Consider the following 22,692-nt stretch of genomic DNA (forward strand, 5'->3'; position numbering starts at 1 on the left):
GTTAAAGTGTGACTCCTGAATATCTCATGTTTTTCTATCAAACTATGCATCATATGCCAGTTAACATAAACACCTCAGTGGGAGAATGCATCTAGTCTCTTATCTGTAGTCACCCTGTGGTCCTAGTAGCCATAAGATGCTTATCTCTGAGAATAACGTAGCAGCCAATTGGTCTCCTTGTTTCTATTTATGTATCTAGTTCCTGTTTTTATCTGTGAGTTTACATTATATGTTTTTCTTTGTTCACAGTTGTCCCTGTTCATTTTGTTCAGATAATTTTGAATTTAAATGCTGCCCTTCAGTCTGCTTTGAGCCTCTCCAGACACAATGCTGTTTGTACTACTCATTATCCAGCCCTTCAAGCCATCCATGAAAATACTGAATACTGGACCCAAAACAGATTTCTATGAAATCCGCTTAATATGCCTCACTGGTGTCACAGTGAACCATTGGTAGCCACCTACCTAGACAGAAAAGTTATCTTAGAAAGGTTTCAGCTAAATCGTGCTATTCCAGATTTTGAATTAGGACTTTCCTGTCCCTCTCGCAGGTAAGATCATGGCCTCTCTTAGCACAGCCTCTCACTGCAGGCAGGCAGACACTCAAAGGCTTTTGAGTGCTTATTGCAGAAAAGAAAGCCACTTGTGTTGCTCTGAGAAGTGCTGTGGGTGGTGGCTTGCTGCCTAGGGCTGGATTTCCAATTTCTGTCCAGTGCAGCAGTGCAGTCATTTCTGGCAGAGATACGAGGAGTTAGTTGTACTGTTCAGTATTCAGTGCTTGGCAAGTTGTCCACTCCCTTCCTGTGGAAAAAGAGATTGAGGCCACTCCAAGATTTTGCATGCTGGACCACGTTATCCTACACCTTATTTCCCTGGTGCCTTATTTCCCTGGTGCAGAGCACAGTGAGTGTTTCATGTGACGTTTTCAAAGTCTTGCTAAAGTCAAAATGTGCCATAGTGATGGCCTTATTCCTAACTGTAGAACCTGTTGCAGGGCCCTGTGGGAACATACTTCCATACACTTTTTTTGGTTAGTTTTTCATTTTATGTTTTGATGGCTTTCATGAACGGGGAGTATCTGATAGGTCTACAATATCTTTTCCCCTTGTGTGCCTGCTTGAAAGACAGACTGTATTTCTCTTTTCCAGTCTTTTATAACCTGTCTGGAGGGTGATATCGCTTTACTTGATTTATTATTTCTTTAGGTGTTTGGGGGTGATTTTTTTTTTTGTAGGCTGAATTTTCAGTGCTGTACTCTCACCCGTTACTATTATCGTCAACTGTTAGCTGTTCGTCTGCCTGACATTTTAATAAGAATTAAAGCAAAAAAGGTATTTAGCATTTTGCTTTTCTTGGCTTTTCGTTAATATTTTAAAAAATATATCAGTATGTCATTAATCACAAAGTAGTGTCATAAGCAAAACAGAGGAAGTGCAGCCTTACCTTACGAGATATCAAGTGAAGAAGAGTGGATAAGAAGTACCCTTCTCCATGCGAGACTGGCATTAAAGTAAAATACCCTGTTAGTATAGCTGCATTTCAAGAGCGCATAGAAAAATGAGGGGCAAAAGAGAGAACCTGCAAAAATTAGTGCACAGATGAAAATATCTTGAAGACTGAAGGAGTGCAGTGCATTATCTTACCAGAGATTGAGAGGTTATTGATTGTACTCTGCAGATATTTTTAGATAGAACACAAGCTACTAAAAATCTTGTTTTACAAAGAAAGGTGTAACAAGAACCAATTGAATTTAATTTATACCATTTGAAATTTTAGCATAAGACATGATATTTTGACAGTAAGTAAAAATAACTTTTGGAATGTGTTATTTCTCCTTCAAGAGAGATTATGGATTCTCTATACTGAAATATTTTTGTAGTTAAGACTGGATATGTTTGCTAGACATGTTATCATCAGGCACAAAGTTACTCAAGTCATCCGAGTGGTACCTACATGAAAGCTAATGACCTTTGGCTTCAAAATATAATTGTTCTAAGATAAACAGAAGTTAACTGGATAGCTAAGCATGTGTTTCCTTATGTGGAGGCCTTTTATGCCTCTGTGGTGAGCAAGGCAGATTGTTAGAACAACCCCATTAGAACATGTAACCAGTACTAGAGTATATTATGAAGCATCTAAGAAGAAAACAAAATGCAGGCATATCATGGGAGTTAAATGCTGTTGCTTTGAAAATAGCAATGTTAATGTCTGTATTATTGCATTTGCTTGCTGAGAGATCTAATTTTTCTTTTTTTTTTAAAGCAGCTCATTGAGACAGCAAACTGATGCAACATCTGTATCTTTTCTTTCCCTGCCTTCTTGCTTTAAAAATGTACAGTACCTAGTTACATTTTACAATTTGTGTGGTTTCCTTTTCTTCCTCCTACAATCCCAAAATATGATTTGGGGTTCTTTTAGAGAGCCTTTTTATAGTTATGACTTATTTCATATGTTACTGCTTCTCCAGTTAGTTTTGAAAGGCTTTCAGACAGAATAAGTTAGCAAGCATGGTAAAATTTCTGTTTTCTGAGGTTATATATCTTATGACTCTCAGAATTTATTTTTCTGAACATAAGTTGCATTTTTTGCTGTGGATACACATTTTCAAGAAAGAGAGACACAGAATGAATCTCTACCATTCAGTAAGTTTGCTGGAATGGTAGTGCACTGCTCAAATACAATGGAATATTAAATTATCAGAAGTTTTAATAAGCATGTGACTGATCAGTCAGAGCTTAATGCTAATTTAACCTTTTTGTTCCGTGATCCTGTATCGTATCTTTCACTAAAAACATCAGCAATTAGTAGTGGTACACAATACAAGTTTAAAGGAACAAGTTTGGGTAAGAGAACAAGCCTTGCCTCAGTGACTCAGAGCTCAGTGTGATAGGATATAGCCTTTTAGGCAGTGTTTCTTGAAGGTATAAATTTAGAAAAGACTGATCAACGTGAAGAGGGAGCTCCCTGTGCCAAGCAAGGCCAGGTATCTCTGCAGTACATTACAGTCAAAGCATTTAATGTCTCCTCATCTTCAAATAATTTTTAGGCTTTTAGGTGCACAGCTACTAAAACCATGCTGCTGAAGGTGTGGTTGCGTCTTGGTCATCAAATTGTTACTCTTGTCATTAAACTGCAAAAGGTATAAAAAAAATACATGACTTGCATACTCTCAGCTTAATATTTAGCAGATGACCTCCTTTGACAATTGCTCTCCAAATGTTGGAGTGAAACAGAGCGCACCTCTAAGAGTTGGAAACCATTTTCAAGGTGATCACCATACAATATCCAAAGCATTTAATGTAATTTGTCCTGGAACATGGGACATCTCTGATGAGCTTCATTGGAAAGCAGTTGTGACAAATGACCTAAAGTCTTGGAAATGGCAAAAAGGGAAATGGAAGTTATAATTTGATTTATAACGGGTTTTGTTAGTTGAAGTACTTTTTTATGTATAAATGAATAAATCACTGCAATGCTGAGGGAAAAAAAAAAACCAAAACCAACAAACCCCAGCCCACAAGTTACATGTAGGATGTTTCGTTTATTTGTTTTAACTGAAGGCCAGGTTAAAGATTTGGAAATGCACAGTAGGTTTGTTGTGGGACTTTGTTTGTTTGTTTTTTAAAAGACATTTCTCTGGTCAGTTTCTTTTTGTAGAAGATTTATGATGCTAAATTAGCGCTATATTACAAACCATGACAAATCAGATGAATAAAGAAAATTGAATTTGCTAACCTTTAATCATGTATAAAAACAGCATAAAATTTCGAAAGATTGAACTCTGGTATGTACTGTTATTTCCTTGCATAATTGAGTTACAGAAATATCGCAGGTGTCTGTTAAGTTTCTTCCTGAGCTTTGCAGTATTCCAGTAAGCATAAATATATTAGTCCCACAGAAAGCTGTGATTGCCGTGTTGTTCTTACAGTAAAACTCTGGGTTGTAATGGTGATTCAGTACCTGCCTTGTCTTAATATAACAAATGTTGCACTTATAACCCTGCATTCCACTTTGTTTTAGATTTGTCCTTTCAAGTTTCTGAAGAGTTATTTCCAACAGGGAGTTAATTTGTTGTAGAAGTTTGGTTCTCATTTTGCATTTGACATAGAATTTTCATAAATTTTAGTGTGAATGATGGTGTTAGTATCTCCAGAGGTACTCACCAAATGAGTTTATTTTTATTTTCAGTGTATAAAAGAATTATGTTCACTGCTGCTTAACCAGTCCCTTCTGCTGCCATCCCTGAAACTGCTGGTAGAAAGCAAAGATCAAGATCTTCACGCTGTGGCACTGGAGCAGATAACAGCTGTTGCTAAGGTATGAGCAGTTGAATTAACCACCTTTCAGAGTTCGAGGTAATAAATTGGCTCTTTTATCTTCATACAGTAAGCAGAGACTATTGAGACCCTTATCATTATAAAAAGTTTCCACAGCTATTGTCTCCATGGTGAGTAGTAACACAGGGCTACTAAGATCTTTTATATATATTTGAGGTGATTAAAACTCATAGTACTTCCTTTATCTAATATGGTATTTTGAGTCAGTGTGGTAGAGCAGAAATTATTCTGTTATATAAAGTAGATTGTTATCTCTGTTAATATTTTAGCACTTTGGGTTTTTTTAAAGTGATAATAGTACAGCAGATGAGTTTGTTTCTGGCAAACCTGGCAGTTTATATACACGTGGAGAGCTGTTACATCATGGGTTCTTGTGGAAAAGTTGAAATGCAAGATGGTATGTTTGGGGACTTTCATGCAATTCTAAACAGGTTTTGTTTGATACTGTAGCAAAGTTTCTGGGGGAAAAAAACCACCTAAAGGCTATCTTGTTTTCTTTGGACAAGAACTAACAGACATGACTGTAGTTTTTATGTTATATAAAGTTACATTACTCCCCTCCCATATTAACTTTTCAATTAAGAAGGAATAACTAAAAAGATGAAAGCTAGTCTCCTAGACAAAAGCATTATATTTTTATCTTATCTTTTGAAAACTGAGCTGTGTTTAAAACTTCTTGAAGCTCTTAATTGAACTTGTGCGTGTACAACTTGACTTCCTTAGAGTGTATGTTAGCTATGGCTTATGATCTGGCATTCTACCACAACAAAAGAGAAGGGAGGTATTGTCTGAGACCTTTATATGAAAGGGAATGGCTTTCTTGTCTGGCTAAATTAACTGCATTGAACATTTCCAGAATTATAATATCTAAGTAAAAAAAAACCTCATCTCTAATATTTCCCAGCTGCACCATATCTTAAGGAGCTCTTGGTTGCGTATTTCAATATAAAATAACAATTTGTCATAAATTTCCCATCTGCTACTTCAAAATGAAACTGCCCATATGGGAACAAAAATGGAACTGTGTATATCTTTTAAAAATAAGCATCCCCAAACACAAAAGCTTTTAAATTGTGAATTGTAGGAATTCAGATTGAAATTGTAATTCTTTTCCAAGATGCACAAAAGTGGCAAACATGCCCCTATTTCTGCATAAGCCTTCTAGGGCAGGCCCTCTGCTCTAGTTATATGAATGATAAAAATTTTTCAGATTCCTTGGTTGCAACAAATGGTGCAATCCTATTCCCTACTTTCACACCATCTTCTGTTGCCTAGAAAAGATAATTCTACATCCTGCTCTTACCCTGGATTCTCCCTTAAGTCTGTCCTCCTCATTTATTCCTGCTTATGTGCTGTGTCTCCTTATTATGCCACACATTGTATTCCAGAATCTTTATCTTTTTGTAACCATTGAATACTTTGAGAAAGGATTTATCTCCTTTCTAGAACACAGCAGTGAGGACCAGCCAGAGAAGCAACAGATCTGGAAGCACAGGCTCCATCTCAGACACTGCTATTTTTCCTTCCAAAGGACTTGGCTACCAAAATAGATGAAGTACCAGCTTTTTTAACCTGTTCTCTATGAACATTTAAAATGGTAGCATGGAAGATGGCAGGGTGTATCATACATAATACGTATCTGCTTGTATGAAATTTCCAATGCCATAGTTGGCATCCAATATGAACTTGGAGTATTTCCTAGTTCAGTTTGGCATTTTCAGTAAAGAACCACAGGTTTTTATGAAGATGTGCCTGTTCCCTTTTCTTTATATAAATAAACCACAAATTTTATGCAGAACATAATTTTATAAATATTAATCACCAATATAATAATCTCTGAATTTTTTTGATAGTTTTCTTTTACCACCTGCAATTTCAGATTGTGTCTGCAAAACAAGGCTTTTTTTGTAACTGTTTTTAAACAAGAAGTTCTCACTGAAAAGCAAGCAGAGATCTGATGGATGTATGCACTTTCTCACTTACATGTTCTTGTTAACCTTTCAAAACTGACTTTTTTGTTATGGTGGAAGCTGCTGTGTGACTCGCTCTGAAGCTTGCCAGTGGGAATTTGTGTCCAAGTACATTATATTTAACTAATTTTAAAGCATAATTCTGCGTAGTAGCACTTTCTGAATGGTTACTGATTGTATTGCTCTCGTAACTGCCCTTTTTGTTCTAAAATGCTACAACTTTTGGTTTTGTACACCCTAGGTTGGTTACTTTATGTTGGAGTTTTGAGACCAGGAACCATATTATCTTTTTACTAATATAAAGCACTTTGTACACCTGTGCAGGCGTAAATAATTTTCTTTTTGGCTGCCTTATGCAGGAGACAGCTTGATAAGCTGTTCTAATTTTTCCTTTTAAGTTCATGACTAATTTGAGTGCATAGTTCTGTAAGACTGCTAAATAACTTAGAAGTTTCAGAACATTTAGCTTTGGTCTAATGCTTCATCCTAAGTCAATGAAAATTTACTTATTGACTTCATTACATTGGGCAAAGAGCTTAGCCAGTACCTTGAATGTAACATTCCACTGCCAGTGTTAGAAAAGCAACTAGTACAGAAGAGTGCCATGCTAAATTTAAAAGCTGTTCTTCCGTTGTTTGGAAAAGTATCTCTTACTCCTTGTTGTATATGCATCTCTTATGATTACATTAGTTGGTGTTGTACTAAAAGTGCATATATTGCTTAGCTGTGTCAATGTTGTTTCTCCAGTATAATTTTGTATGCATACTATTTGCGTTTTAAAAACAGTATTCGGCCTGTTAATGTTCTTTGTAGAATTCTTAATGAATTTTTCATAGGAAGCCCATTTCTGCTTACATTAAACAGGAAAAGGACAAATAACATCTGGCAAAGGGAAAACATAGCCATTGATTCCCTGACATAATGCAAACACGGCTCACAAACATGGCTGTGAGAAAAATACAGCACTGGCTTGCTGATAGGATGTATTAGTTAGCCATTTGTTGTATGTTGCTGACAGCTTTATGGATGTTTACAGTTAAGGATGATGCTGAAGTGCTGATACTAAGAATTGTATAGCTTTTGCCTGTAATAAAACAACCAAGATTTTTGTGTAAGCTTTTTTGGAATTGCAGACCTCTCTTTTTATTGCGTATCTTTTTATAAACTGTCACTTGTCTTTTTTGGGTAACAGAAATAACTATACTTACTCTGTGGTGTGTGAATAATTTTAAAAATTGGTTTCCTTAAATAAGTTTATTACTGCCAATAGGGCTCAGTTTGCTCTTAAGAGTCAGATTGTTTTTGGGAAGGGTTTCAGTGTTGTCTGTTCACTGGGTTATCTTCAAAAGTGATTTTTATACTTCTGACAGAGCAAGTAAATATTCTGTTACCTGTTGGTAGTTGTACTGTTAAAACAGCTTACTAATGGGGCTAATATAATCAGCGAAAATACTTCTTCAGTCAAGGCTTTAATAGAAATTAGAGCTAGATTTTTTTTTTTAGTTAATCTAAAACAATACCTTAGCTCCATTTGCATACTATACTTTAGATGAAGTACTGATACCACCTTTGCAACATGATTTATTGAAAAATTTAATATGAAAAATCATAAAGAATGTGAAATAATGGAATTTCCAGTGTTCTCCAGTGTCTTATGCCATTTGTGGCTACTCACTTGATGTGGCTTACCTTTTAAAAGAAATCTTGTTGCATTATGTGTATATAAGCTAATGTAAGCTAACAGTAATTATGGTGAAATATCTTTCTTTAGTTTGTTTTTTCTAGACTTTATTTATAATCTCTCTGTTTTCTTCTCTCCCCATATTTATTTGTCCTATAGCTGTAGACTCCAATAAGAAAATAAACAAAAAGCATTTTTATCTCCAGTAGTAGCAGAGAGCTAATATTTAGGGAAGTAGCAGGTTCAGTTCTTTTCTGCTGTTACATCAGCAGCAGCTCTTATCTTCCCATTAGTATCCATATTTCTTAATGAATGGATTTTATAATGCATAAGTTATGGATGAAATACTGTCTGTTTGCTAATAGCAGAATCTCTAGATCCCTGCACAAACAATGCTGATGGGGAATTGCCCAGACCCCGACTTGCCTCTTAGTTAAGCAAAAGATAACACCTGACCTGCTCTTGCTTATCTGAATTTCTCACTGTAGGAGGAGGGGTTCCCCCCCCGCCCCCGCAAGATATGCTGCATCATAGCAAGTATAAGTACATTGGCCGTGTAGGCTGTATTAGCAAGCAGAAAGAACACTGGATGCTGATATGCATTCATGATCATGTGGATTTGTGGAGGCCTCAGTGATTTATAAGTGAAGCCTTTTACATGTCTTAAGTTCCTCTTCCGAGTGCGTCAGAAGAGGTGCCACCTGTAGCAAAACGGATCTTCACCGACCTATTTCACACACAGGCTTTCTTAAAACCTGCAGGCTCCCTGTCTCTGCACGCCCAGGGGACCTGCTGCCTTGGTAGAGCTGACGCCTCAAGCCTGAGCCTATTTGCAGTTCATAATATTAGTGTGCTGATGGCAAAGCCCCAGGCAGGCATGCTTAGCCCTTACTAATTATGCACCGACAGCACCAAGTTCAGTGTAAGACACAAACTGCCATTCTGATTCAGAAATACAGCAATCAGCGCAGGGGTCAGTACAGGCTGTGCAGGGGAACAGCTTGAATCCCCCACCCTCTCTAAAAGCAGCACTTAGCAGTCTGGGATGAGGCTTCTTCCCATCCTGCTGAAGATGTGCAGAAAGAGTTTAGGACTCGTGGAGAAAGAGCGTAAGTGGGTCCTCACTTCTGTTGACAGAAACCTTGCTCTGAGACGTGGTTTTCCATCTGTAGATGCAGATCCATTTATAAATTCTGCATGAAAGAGACATTTGATAAAATGCACAGGCCTTATTTGAAGCAGAGTGCCGTAGCGCTGCTTCAGTAGAAATGAGTACATCTGTTGCAATAATCTGTTTCTATACCATCTCACTTTCTAGATGAATATGTATGTCTCTAGCAGGGAAGGGTATTGATCATCACAGTCTAAAGGAGTGAGCTAGTCAACAGAGATACTGCATGAATGCTTACATCTTGAAAGTAGATTTCAGCCAAAACCCAAAGAGATATGTAAGTCAAAGGAAAAAAAGTTTGGAGTTCCTCTCCTCAGTGTAATTAACTCCATTAGTTCTTTTACTTGTACATGTGTGCATTGTGTGCGGGCATCATGCTAAATCTGCGCTGTCAAATCCTACTGAAGGAGAAATGGATATGAAAAACTAAAGCTGCTCCCATTTAAGCCTTCCAGAAGTAACACATTTTACACCAATGAAAAATTTAGCACCCTTAGCATGGAAGTCTAGATGGGCATAATGATTTTTCTCCATCATATATACTCTGAGTTTGTCATTATTGTGGTTTATAGTTTATTCACATGTTCACACAATATGGAAAGTGCTTGTGTGTTCATTTGTGCGGAAGACACTTGCACCTCTGAGACTTGCTTAAACTGCAGTCAGCTGCATCCCATATTGCTGGAACAGTGTTTCTGGGATCAGCGATAAACTTTGGTGGAACCAGTGTTTTAAGGCTTAGTTAGGGTCTTGGGATAGCAAGGGCTTTTCATATGCAGGCAGATCAGTGACTCATTGATAAGATCCTACCTCTGCTGTCTGCCCAGAAGCAGCAGCTTTTTAACACAGGAATGGTAACGTTGCTTTTTAGTAGTTGTCTTAATTGGATGTTTCAACTAATGTTTATGTGCAAAAAAGATCCTTCTTCTAAAAGAATTTGTTGTTACTTCAGAGGAAGTTCTTTCCCCTGAAGCTAGCTGCAGATTTCTTACCCACTTCAGTGCAAGGAGCTACCTGGTATTTCCTCATGAACTCTGTGTTCTTCTACATGGAAATGTAATGGTGATTCCTCCAAATAAGATGCCAAACCTTGGGAGTCTTGGAATTCCATGCATTCAAGAGAAAATCACGTACTTTTGCTGATACATGCTTTGAACATCCTGTTTCTGGTTTGACTACCTGTATAGGAAAATGGGAGGGAGTAGTCTCCCGCAGTAGATGATCCATGTTAAATGGCGTGCTTGATATCTCACAGTGTTACGTGTCTTGAGTAGGTAAGAGTTGTTTTGGTTGTTTGGTTGGTTGGGTTTATTTGTTTTGTTTTGTTGTTTTGTTTTGTTGTTTTGTTTGTTTGTTTGTTTTTACCAGGACATTTGGTTTTCTAGACTAATAGATTATTGTTCTGTTCGATCTTTCTGGAAAATAATTACAAAACCCACCCCACAAGTGCAAACTGACACTGTTACATGTTACTAAGAAATGGGTGTGGAAACTTTGTGGGACAGAGAATCGGGTTATAAGGAGTGCTTGTTGCAGCGTGCAGCAGCGCAAGGGGTCGATGGAGCGCATTGCACATGATTATGGGAAAGCAAAGCTCTGCGCTGTTTCACTTTGAACTAAAACAGAGAGACAAGGAAACTTTAAATGCTGTCCTGAAACGAATCAGGGTTAAAAATTTTGTGATGCTAATTAGGGTTAAAAATTGCTTAATTTCAGCTGTCAAGTCTCAGTTCCAAATCTAGCCACATTCTGTAGTCCTGTGTAGCAGTTTAATTGGTCTTCAAGGGTACCAAATCACTGGATCAGAGAGTCTTCATTGCTTGCTGGTACCAACCATGTAAGATAATACATCAATTTTACAGAAAATAAAACCAGAAGCTAATCAGACAGATTTTTTTTTTTTTAAACTGAGAGGTTGTTTTGTGAATGTAGCATAATTTGATTAATTTATTTCTAACTTGATAGGATATAGTCATTGAAAACTGACTATTATCTATCCCTCCTTTGGCCAGTATATTTTTTTATTGCACTTCTTGAAGTGGTAAGTCACCTAAGCTGATTAAAACAACACTGCATTTCAGGGAACCCAGGAAAGACATGTCAAGATCAACAGAAATAGAATTTGAAGTATTCTGTAGTGTTATTCGTAAGGCTATAGACAAGACTTTCAAGAGGATACTTGCTCTCAAGGAACCACATTTTTCTGAGGCATCCAGGGTGTCTCACAGAGGAAGCAGCTCTGTACTCTACATCTTTTAAGAATGTTTCCTTCTAAAAGTTGTATTCTTCTGAAAATCTCATTCTTTCTGTGAATGCTGAAACTCTGGGAAATCTCGCTGGGTCTGCAAATGTTGCCTATCATATTAATATGTGGTATGTAACATATTGTGTTAATATAAGGTGACCAAAAATTAATACACTCTCTGCTCTGACCTTCCTCAGAGTGTCATTCTTGATATGGAGGTAAGTGGCGTAGTCTGTTCTGCACTGGGGCTAAGAACTTGTGAAAAGTCTATAAAGCTGTTCTTTAAATCCTAGCCAGGTTGCTAAGCATCCTTATTGCCTGATTTTATGCAGGTCAAATATTTACATTATTGTGACAGAAACTATTAAAGACATACCTTTACATTTTCCGACATATGCAAAGCATGTATCCCTGTTGTTAATCCGTGTGGAATACTCATCTCTCTTTCAAGGTCGTGCTGTGCAGTTAGAACAGTCATGACATGTTCTGGTTGATGGATGTATCTGGTAGTTTTTAATTACTTTAGATTTTTCTTTCTTCATAGGTTGATGATTTCAATTGCGATGCTGAAATACTTACCTTGCTCCTCAATGCCAAATTAGTGGTGAAGTGCATATCTACTGCTTTCTATCCTCACCTTATTGACCACTTACTGGCTAACCACGGAGAGGGAGGCTGGGATGTAGAGGAAATAGCAAAACAACTTAAAGAAGCAGGGTTCAATGCAGAGGCTGGGTCCCTCTTGATGTCTCATCGAGGGACTCATCCAGCACTCAGGACTTTCACTACTGCCCTCCAGGCTATTCAGCATTGGATCTAAAAATGCTGGATTTATGCATTTGTCTGCCTTTTTGCTGGAGATCTTACACAAAAGGGAGAAATTGTTGTTCTAGTGAAGTAACATAGTTATTACCTATGTTTTGTACAAAATAAGAACAGCACACTTGCAGTGTGTTCTGGTTTCTCTGTCGCAGCTGAAATAAGGACACAGTGAATTCCCATATACTTTTAATAGTTTAAAAAAATTATTGGTGTGGATCGTATCATTCTGTTATGACTAGCAAAGCGTTGAATCTGGTAATCCTTTCAGATCGAAATGTTAAATGGTTACACGCTGACATATAAATGAAACATTAGTAAGCTGGCAGATTATATAGACTTTGTCTTAATTTCTGTAATTTACTCTTGTCATAATGTAAAGCTAATGTAAAAATATAACTATAAAGATATATGGTGCAAAAAAGAAATCACAATGAAGAATAATTTCTGAGAATTTCAAAAGCTTAAAATTTGGTATTGTGCAATGTTGCTATCCAGCTTTTGTTTGCAATAAATAAAATATTTTACATTCATTGTGGACTCTTTTCTTTCCTCCTTTTAGACAGCTAAATGTTTTCTTTATATGGCCCCTTCTTCTGTAATTCCTGCCTCTCCTTAGCGATGCTTAGTCATAAGGACAAGCTGAATTTTTCTGTGCTTGAAGACAGTTCTAGTCTTTGAGGCTTTTCTCTCCACAATTTGGGAAGCGCCATCTCAAATCCTAAGCACTTGTTGATACCTTTTGTGAATACACTTTCAAAGTATTTTACTTACATTTTTCCTGAGTTCTGAAAAATTCCCTAAGTGTGTGTTTATTTCCAAATGTCTGTCTGTCTTAATAAGGCAACGTGTTTCTGATTGTTTTCAGAGTTGTTGGGGTTTTTTTAACAAGGGGACTGTCTGTTTATTACACTGCATTACCAGAAGGGTTTGATGTTACCATGTGTTTACAGGAATTTGTTATTAAAAATAGTCTGTAAATGTTTTGCCTAATCTAGTGTTCAGATCTGATGTTGATGTAATAATGTACAGAAACATTATATGTATTATCCATGAGATACTTGTTGGAAGCAATCTCTAGAGGTAGTGTAATCTAACCTCCTCCTCAAGGTGGCATTCATTTATTGTTGGAGCAGATTGCTCAGAACTGTATTCAACTGGGACTTGAAAACCACCAAGGGTGAATGACCCACTGCTTGGCTGTCCCCATGTTGAAAAACTTTTTGACATTTATCCTCTTGTTTGAACCTGTCTTAATCTTCTGCCAGTTGTGTCTCATCCTCCCACCATGCACGCTGTGAAGAGCCTGGTTCCATCATTTTGATGATAATCTTGTAGGTATTGCGTCCCCCACAGCCTTCCCTCCTCAAAACAAACAGAACACACAAAACAATTGTAGTGCAGTTCATAGATGATTCAGCTGGCTGCGCCATGCCTACAATACGGAGGTCGGTGATGGATTCCATTAACACTGGTAAACAGTCAAAATTTGGCAACAGAGGGATCCAGTTCAGGTGCAGTTGGTCTGTGCTTCAGTAACAACACTTCTCTGAGCTTTGTGCTGTTTGGAATAGCCAGCCCCTTCATTATGCAATATAGTAAAAAGCTGACTGTTATTGAGATAGTAGTGTCTAAAATCTTCCTTTTTTCCTAAATGTCAGCCTAAACCATAGAGATGGAAGAAGAAGAGGTTAAATGCTTGAAGTAGCTATTTCATTGCCCATTTGTATTACTGAATTCTTTCCTAGATGTCAGCATTTAGAAATGGGTGATGACATTTCTGGCACTAAAACTGACTCTTACTAGCATTGTCTTTGACTTGGGATCTGCTTTGTTTTACCAGCTTTTACTGACACTGAAAATTATTCAGATGTTAGTGTTACTTCCCACCTTACATAGGACTCTTAGCAAGATTTTTAAGAATGCTTTAATTCTTCAGATTGTTAACTTATTTTTTTGTACTTGGTGGTCCCAGCTGTCCTTCAGTATTTTACAGAAGGTTATCTCATCCATGTATCTGACGAATTAAATCAAATTTATATCATTCAGCTATATTGCCTTAATTCTGTTCTCTTATGTTAGCAGTCCCAAGAGGCCCTGACTAGTAAAGCAAAATATATTGGAACTGCAGAGAAAAGAAAGGAAAAATTTAAAAAAGGCAATGTAACTGGAAATCGGTAGATGCAGGCAAACCACAAGGCATACCTCCAGTGAGAAAATGGATTACTCTGTAGAAGACATTTCTGTACTTCATAAATGGAGCATTTTGGTCTGTCTGCATGTTATGTTCTGAGGTTAGTAAGTTCAGTGCTAGATTTTCTTACCATTCTCATTCAGGATCATGAAAAGTTTGTGTTTAGTGTCACTTTAGAGCTGAGCTATAGATAAAGCTCTAATGAGTGTTATTGATCTTCTGTCCACTTTCTGTTTTGCTGGCATTACAAATCCATGATAAATGTTTTCCTTGCAGCCAGGACTACTACCGATTTATTCTGTATTCAAAACTTCCATCTGTAAGGAACACACTTAGTTTATACATCCAAAACAATCAGCCTATATCAGTGTATGTTCCAAATAAGGGGGGGGGGTGGGGGGGGTGGGGGCGTGGGCAGTGAAGGAAGAGGCACGTAACAAGGATATCTGTATTTCGGTGCCAGCCTTTTCATATCTTTTGTGTTGCATAATAATATTTTCGGCTCTAGGAGTGATCAAGATATGCTAGCGAATGCTTTTTTGTTGGGTTTGGATTTTATTTTGGGAGGTGGTCTTCAGCAGGGGGCGGTTGAGGGGTTTTTGGTTTTGGGTTTTTTTTATAGTTAAGAAACTCACCTTGGTATTATTAATAGTACTTAATAAGATGCTGAGCAGTTCACTTTTGTCTGCTCAATTTGCATTTGGGATCTGTTCAGAATACAGCTGACTTTTTTTTTTTATTACTTTTTTTATAAAAAATCTAAAACACATACATGCTCTGGAGATGCTTGTGCTTCCAAAAGCAGGTGAATAAAGAGTTTGGTTGTGTCTCAAAGAGCAAGGCTTCCTAGAGCAATTAATCCTCTTTTGCGTGAAGAACACTGATAGTGTTTGTATCTTTGAGGAGATTTTTGCTGTGTGGTATATACAGCAAAGCACCAAAATGTCACCTTTTTTTGGCTAAGTAGAACCAGAGCTCAGGGAAGAAAGATCATAACTCACAAGTTCTTCGCTGGAAGTTGTAAGTGGAGACAGTATGTCATTGCAACAGATGCAGAGTAGATGCATTTATAAACAAAACAGTGCAATTCAGTGGGTGGGGTGGCTACATATAATTTGGATATTTTCCTTGTGTAATGATTCTTCCTGTGATTTATTGTTTGTGACATTCTGCACTGTGAAAAGACTTTTTGAGAGGATGGCCATAGAATATGGATGCCTTCATCATAGGGGTAAGAATTTCTATGCTTGCAAAAACAAGCCATTTTTCAAGTTTGTTTTATTTACCTCTACTTTCCTTTCTGGGCAAGTATTCTGTGCAAGGTCAGATTTAATCAAACAGTATGCAGACAGTGCCTGTGCCTCTGTTACTCACAAATCAGGGGATGCTGGGTGAAACCTTGGGCTGTTTGCTCCTGACAACAATGGTGGGTTACCACCCAGGCAGTTCTCCAAAAGAGTGTGTTGCTTATGCAGAAGCACAGGATTACAGCAGACCACGTAGAAACTGAGGATTTAACCAGTGTTCGTCTGTCAGCAGGTGAGTACCAGACAAGAAGGCTCTCTAGCTGGAGAGCACTTCAAGGGCAGGGCAACACTGAAACGGCCACAGTAATTGAAGGAAGTGAAAAAGGGGGCCAAAGCAAGGATTTTGCTAGGGTTGTATTTCACTGCAAAACACACAGCAAGTAACATCTAACACCTTGGTGGTTTATTGTACTGATTGATGATAGACTGAGAGATTCTGAAGGAAGAGAATGAACACAGAACTAGAAGTGTTCCACCTCTGGAATGGATTTATTATTGTAGCATTGCCCACCATGCCTGCCACGTTTCCAACTTAAAGATTTTCAGGTTCCTAAATTCCAGTATGTTTTAAAAGAGTGCACGTTTTCAGTAAAGCCCTGAGACTCATCTCTCTTCCAAGATTGTTTAGTTTGATCTGAATGTCCACCTTGACATAAACTTGTCTATCAGTAGAGCCACCTTCATTATTTATGTTTTGGTTTTCGTTTGTTTCAAATTATGTCCCTACTTCTTATATCAGAAAAAAAATATGAAAAAAATAAATCACTGTCCACCCTCCCAGTTTTTGTGGACTTCTAATATACTCAGTGTTAGCTGTGTCTTTTCCAACCTGTTGAGTCCTAGTGTACTTAGTTATTTCTCCATAATCTTTGTTTTTTTGATTTATTTCCGTATCTTTTTCAGTATATTGTTTGAGTTATTAAAAGGTGAAGCAGAGCCATGCCTTGTATCAGGTGTTGTGGATACACCGAAAGGTTCACCTAGTGGCATAAAAATGTTTTTCAGTTTGATTGTTTAACTGTTACCAAGCGCTTGAGATAGTGTTTGCATAGGATTATTTGGTTTGACCCTGAGCTTTCTTTCCACGTTGGTAGCAGTCATTGGATGTTACATTACTTTATATGTTTTTTAACTTTTATTTTAAGATTATTTTTCTCATACATTACTGCTGTAGTTACAGACTGAAGTCCATTTACCTGTTGATCACCCAGACAGTACATTTCAGTACTTTAAACAGTTTTTCATCCAGTCCTCATTCTTACTCAAAAACTTGTCTTCATCAGCACTCTTGGACACCTTTACTATTGGTCCCCTTTTGTAGACACAGAAAATAGTAAACTTGAGTCTCTTTAGCAACTGCCTGCACTTGAAAACAGCTAGCTCGTTTTGCTGAAGATAAGGCACGTATCTATTCTTCTGCTTTTACATAAAGGTCCTACAGGTGGTCAGAAACAGGCCCTTTTTAGCTTGGTTGAATCATCTGCTGACATGGTTGCATTCTCCACAAGAGCTCAGTGCCTTAAGCTTTCGTATATTCATCCTCAGTGATGCTCTGTTGCACTAGGTGGAGATGGAGTACTGAGTTTCCAAACTGAATGAGCATCCCATCGTAGGGCAGACGACTTGAGCCACACAAGGACAGTCTCACCCTTCCACAGTGCTTAGGAAAGGCGGTTTTTAACTACAAGCAGTATTTTCAGTAGGTAATTAAAGCAGACAAGACTTCACAGAGAGAAAAAACCCCACCCCCCTCTCCCAACCTCTCTGACTACCGTGACAATCAGAAATATGAAAATCTTATTTACTTTGATTTTTTTCTTATAGTAATACATTTCATCTGTCCTCTTTTTTTCACTTGCTTTGGGATTGGCTAACAAAGGGGATGGCATGGTGCTCATGCTAATAACTATGCTATTTGAACAAAGCAGGGTATTTTATCATGTTGACTGAACCTTCATAGGGTAAACTAAGGTGTGCAAACAAGATAAAGTCTGAGGTTATGTCCAGCTCAGTCATTGCTAGATCTGACAAACTTGTCAGAGACTGTGCTTTCTGAAGCTGCCTGGGGGTGGATGGCAGACACCCCAACAGCTTCCCTGTTGCACAGCTGTGTCATTTCCAAACCCCAGCTTCCTGTATTGTTTATAAATACCAGATACACGACAGTGGAAATTTTTTATATATGTGGTGGGTTGACCCTGGATCGACAGCAGGTGCCCGCCAAAGCTGTTCCATCACCCCCTCCTCAGCTGGATGGCAGAGAGAAAATAAGAGAGGCTTGTGGGCTGAGATAAGGACAGGGAAAGATTGCTCAGCAATCACTGTCACGGAAAAAGCAGGCTCGGCCTGGAGAAATTATTTTAATTATTACCATTCACATCTGAGGAGAGTAATGAAAAATAAAAACTAAATCTTAAAAACACCTTCCCCCTACCCCTCCCTTCTTCCTGGGCTCAACTTCAGTCCTGATTTTCTCTCCCTCCTCTCCACCTGCAGCTCAAGGGGACGAGGAATGGGGCTGTGGTCAGTGCGCACTCTGCCCCTGCCCCAGCCTGGGGTCCCTCCCACGGGAGACAGTCCTTCATGGGCTTCTGCAACGTGAGTCCTGCCCACGGGCTGCAGTTCTCCACACGCTGCCCTAGCGCGGGCTGCCCGCGGGTCACAGCCTCCCTCGGGCACCCCCTGCCCCGGCGTGGGGCCCTGCCGGGCTGCGGGGGGGGAGCTGCCCCCCGGGGGCTCCGTGGGCTGGGGGCACAGCCTGCCCCGCCGGGGGCTGCGCCGCGGGCTGGGGGGAGCCTCTGCCGCGGCGCCTGGAGCCCCCCGGCCTCCTCCTGCCCTGCCCTGGGGGCTGCAGGGCTGCGGCTCTCACGTGTTCTCACTCCTCTTTCTCGCTGCCGCTGCACAGGTTTTTCCCTTCTGAAATCTGCTGTCCCAGGGGCGCTGCCACCGTCACTGACGGGCTGGGCCTTGGCCAGCGGCGGGGCCATCCTGCAGCCGGCTGGCGCTGGCTCCGTCGGACATGGGGGCAGCTCCTGCCAGCTTCTCACAGAAGCCACCCCCATGGCCCCCACCACCCAACCTTGCTACGCAAACCCAATACAACGTATAATCAATTTATATGCGGTTGTTATTGAAAATAGCTGTAGAAGCTGAAATACGTGATTTAGTCACTGGCTAGCATCCCTAGCTCTGGCAAAGCTGAGTATTAAATGTGATTCATTCTTCTGAAGATATGAAATGCTGAAATGTTTCCTGATAGCAGTTGGTGCAAGTCAGTCTCTTTTCTCAAGGCACAGAGGTAATAAAATACAGGACCTGGTGCACTATTTATAAGGCAAAAGAAGGAAACAATTAATTAGTTGTACTCTCTGAAGGAAATAAGTGTTAATGGCAAAAACCAGTGTATATAGACTTTAAAATAAAAAAAAAAAATGTGATTACCATTAAAACTGAATTGTCTGCTTTAATGTGTGGTGTTCTCCCTCTGAAAGCAGCATCTTCTACCAAGCTGTGCTGACACCCTGTCACTGGATGTCCTCTTAGCCTACCTTCCTAGGCTTCCCTTTGCTTGCAGGTGACAGGGAAACCAGCGTCACACAGGGCTCTGATTTATAGTCCAATGTCCTTTGCAACCCAGATACATAAAACTGCATGACAGCCTTTTTCTGCTGAGAATCTTTATCTACATAATGTGCATGTAAAATATTTACTCTAACGAGCAAAGCAGATGTATTCTGTTTAAAAAGAAAAAGTAATGCTTGAAAACAAATAAGCAGAAGGAGTTTTCTCTAAATGGGAGAACAATACAGAACACAAACTGCGAATGGAACCGGGGGGTGATTTTAATTAATCTGGTAGTACCATCTGCACTGGTTCTGGCTATAGAAGAAAAAAGACACAACAGTATCTGAAAGCAAATTTCAGTAGTATGTATGTAAACTATATATATAGGCAGTATCCTGTATAATCTTGGAAAAGGAATGATAGTGCAATTTAAGACCCAGTCCTGGGGGTGTTTCTTTTGTCACCTCTTCAATTCATTTAAGCACTTAATGAGTGTTTGTCACAGTGCTGCTTTAAAAGTTACTTCTGTTAAAGACATTGCAGAGAAAAGTGGAGCAAAAACTAGCCTAGGCCATTTTGGACTTTGGCACTATAACTGCTACAGCTTTTCTGTAACAAATATGTTCCCAAGATGTGATATTTTTTTTCCAGTCTTTGGCACTTAAACTCTTTGCTGGACACAAGTGGATGAAAAACTAAAAGTGATTGTGAGATATAGCTTCCCATATAAAGTAAGGTCCAGGTTGAGATGGTTCAAGATTTAAAGTTTTAAATTTTGGGTTGATGTTGGCTTCATATCCAGGTATAATCTGTATCTCTGTAATGACTTGATAGTTCTCCAGATGAAGGAAAATCCTAGGTAAATATTTAAGTGGTGTGGTTAATTGTTTTTTGATGATTTTTTTTTCTTGTTCATGATGATGGGAAAACAACTAGCATGATCACACCAAACAGCTCAGACTAATTGTGGGATTTTCTAAAATATTTAACACATACACTTCAGGAGAGGAATGAAAGTAGTGTATCTTGCTAGAAATGAGCAATGAGTAATGGTAAATGAATGAAGAGAACTACAAGCCACCATTTTTAATTAGACCTCTAGTGGGTTTAATTAGCTATTAATTCCTTATATACATAACAAAGTATGTGTAGCTGTGGCTCAGTCTGTTGAACTTCAGCCCTGAAAGGCAGGGAGCACTTTCTGAAGTGTTTCCTTGTTCGCTCAGCTGCTCACTGATCTCAGTGTATCCAACACCTATTGCAAAAGCCTCAAGGTCCTTAGAATTATTGACAGTGGAACAAAATGCGGAGCAGAATCACCTCTCTTTAAGTCCTCTGCTATTTCTGTGACTGAAGACACTGGCAATGTTCTGCATCTTTCTTCTTTGTTTTTCACAGCATATTGTAGCATTTGAGATTTTTAGCAGGGATTTAATGTTGGTCGGTGTTGTTGGGAGGGGCCTCGGACAGCATGGATTAAATATTCTTCCTTGCTTGCAGTACCAGGCTGATCTATTGTCTTATGGATGTAATCTGTCCCAAAAAGAAAACCAGCTGGTACCAACAACTAACTTCCTTGGGAAGATCTTTCATTACCATGTTACTTACTGCAGCTGCTAGTTTCAGCCTCTGGTTTTAATCACAGTTCAATAATTAAGGATTAAATTTGCAGAACAGAAATCAGCAAGCTGAATTTTGTAATACTAAACCACATCTACAATCCATCAAATTTCAAATCTACAAAGGTTAACCAGAGGAATATCCATAGACAAAGCAGCGTCGTAACTGTGGGGAAAGGCGTGGTGCAATTTTTGGCATCCCTAAGTCAAGTTTGAATAACACAGCCTCCAGTGTTTACCGAGCTGCTACTGAAGATTACTGAGAAGTGTCACACAACCATGTGTGGGACGTGGTGGTTGACAGCCAACATCTCAAAGCCCCAAAGCCCTACTTTCCTGATAAAACTGGCTTAACCCTAGGCCTGAAAGCTCTCCCCTCTATTAAAGACTAGTATTTAGCATTGCTGTGGAAAATAACATTTCAGGGTTGTTTGATGTCAAGAGTGTTAGCTTTCAGTTCTTGGAGCTGGCAGCTTTTCCAGCTTCTAAGAGCTGTAGATCAGTTTGCATTGCTTAATACATTTGTGAGTTTGAGCTTACAGGATTAAATTTCCCTTACTTGTTCTTTGCAGTTACTGGTTTGTATGGTGAACTATAAGAAGTGAACTTTGGGGCAGATGAAGGAGGACTTTGTGGTTGCTTGTTCTTTTGCAGCATGCCAAGATTCTTCTTTATTGGCCTGGAGAATTTTAGCAGTTGTTACTACTCCTGTAGCCCCACTGTTGTACAGTTGCAGCTTCTGACATTACCAAAAATTAAGCAATCTGAAGTGAGCCACAGTCTTTGTGTCAAAACTGTAAGTTTATTAACATATTTTTGTACTCAAAGAAACATCCTCTTAGGAGTGACTTAATCCTACAGTCAGAAGATACGTAGCTCTAAGATGGACTGAACCAACCAAGACCTGGATTGCGTTCTGTCTTTCCAGTGACTCTATAGGATACCTTATTGATGTTATTTTTACTTCATTTATGGGTGCCTATCCCAGTTCTTCTCCTTTGCTGTTTAACCATAGCATCTCATGGTTTCAAACATTATGGGCCTGAAAGAACAGAAGAAGGTTGCTCTTTTCAGAGCTATTCCAGCCATTTGTGATGGAAAAATGAGTGAATATTGCCTGATTTTCCTTTTGAGTTACTTGTAGACAGCCTGAGATTTTTGCTGATTTTTCTTATTTCACATATTCCAGCGGCAATTTTTATATATGAGTTTTAATTTCCAGATTACTTACGAAGACCTGTTACTTTTCTGTGCTTCTAGTATTTTTAATTAATCCATTAATTTGGCTAAGAGGATTTTAAAGCCCAATACATGCTATTGTTTTGCTCCTGGATTACTTTAGCTAAACCTCTTTTGATTTTTCTGCAAGAGGAAGACAAGCTGGTGATAGAAGTGCATCAGAATCTGTGATATGTTATTTCCATAGATTTCCCTGTGTATAGCAGCAAAAATCTCCTTTACAGATGTTTAGAATACAATGAAAAGAGCTTCAGACCCCAGTGTTATGAATTGATGGCTTGTATCCTAAAGCATGTTTGTGAATCGTTTATGACTTGGCCTGGGAGAATACTGTGAAATAATCTATCTGCCAATAATCAGATGATGTTACACAGATGTATTAGCTCTGTGCTTCGATTTGGCAATGATTTCCATCTGGCCTGGAACTAACTCCATACGGTGCTTTTTCTTAACCTGTTAGGAGTGATAGGGCTTGTCCAACCTTCTGTATATAGGCTACCAGTGAAAAGATGAGTTAAAGCTTGTTCTCATAAAAGGGTGGACATAG

The 22,692-nt window shown here is 38.8% G+C and overlaps 1 protein-coding gene across 1 annotated transcript in view; it reads left to right on the forward strand.

Moving 5' to 3' along the window:
* Window positions 1-12,755, forward strand: part of NBAS (NBAS subunit of NRZ tethering complex) — a 183,715-nt gene extending 170,960 nt beyond the window's left edge. Inside the window, exons 51-52 of the mRNA XM_055809968.1 lie at window positions 4,188-4,316; window positions 11,948-12,755. Of these exons, the coding sequence (XP_055665943.1) occupies window positions 4,188-4,316; window positions 11,948-12,223 (405 nt within the window). The 3' untranslated portion in view covers window positions 12,224-12,755. The remainder of the gene's footprint in view (window positions 1-4,187; window positions 4,317-11,947) is intronic.
* Window positions 12,756-22,692: the final 9,937 nt, after the last annotated feature.

The sequence above is a fragment of the Falco peregrinus genome, chromosome 7, assembly GCF_023634155.1.
Source record: "Falco peregrinus isolate bFalPer1 chromosome 7, bFalPer1.pri, whole genome shotgun sequence".
In the NCBI taxonomy this organism is placed as follows: Eukaryota; Metazoa; Chordata; class Aves; order Falconiformes; family Falconidae; genus Falco; species Falco peregrinus.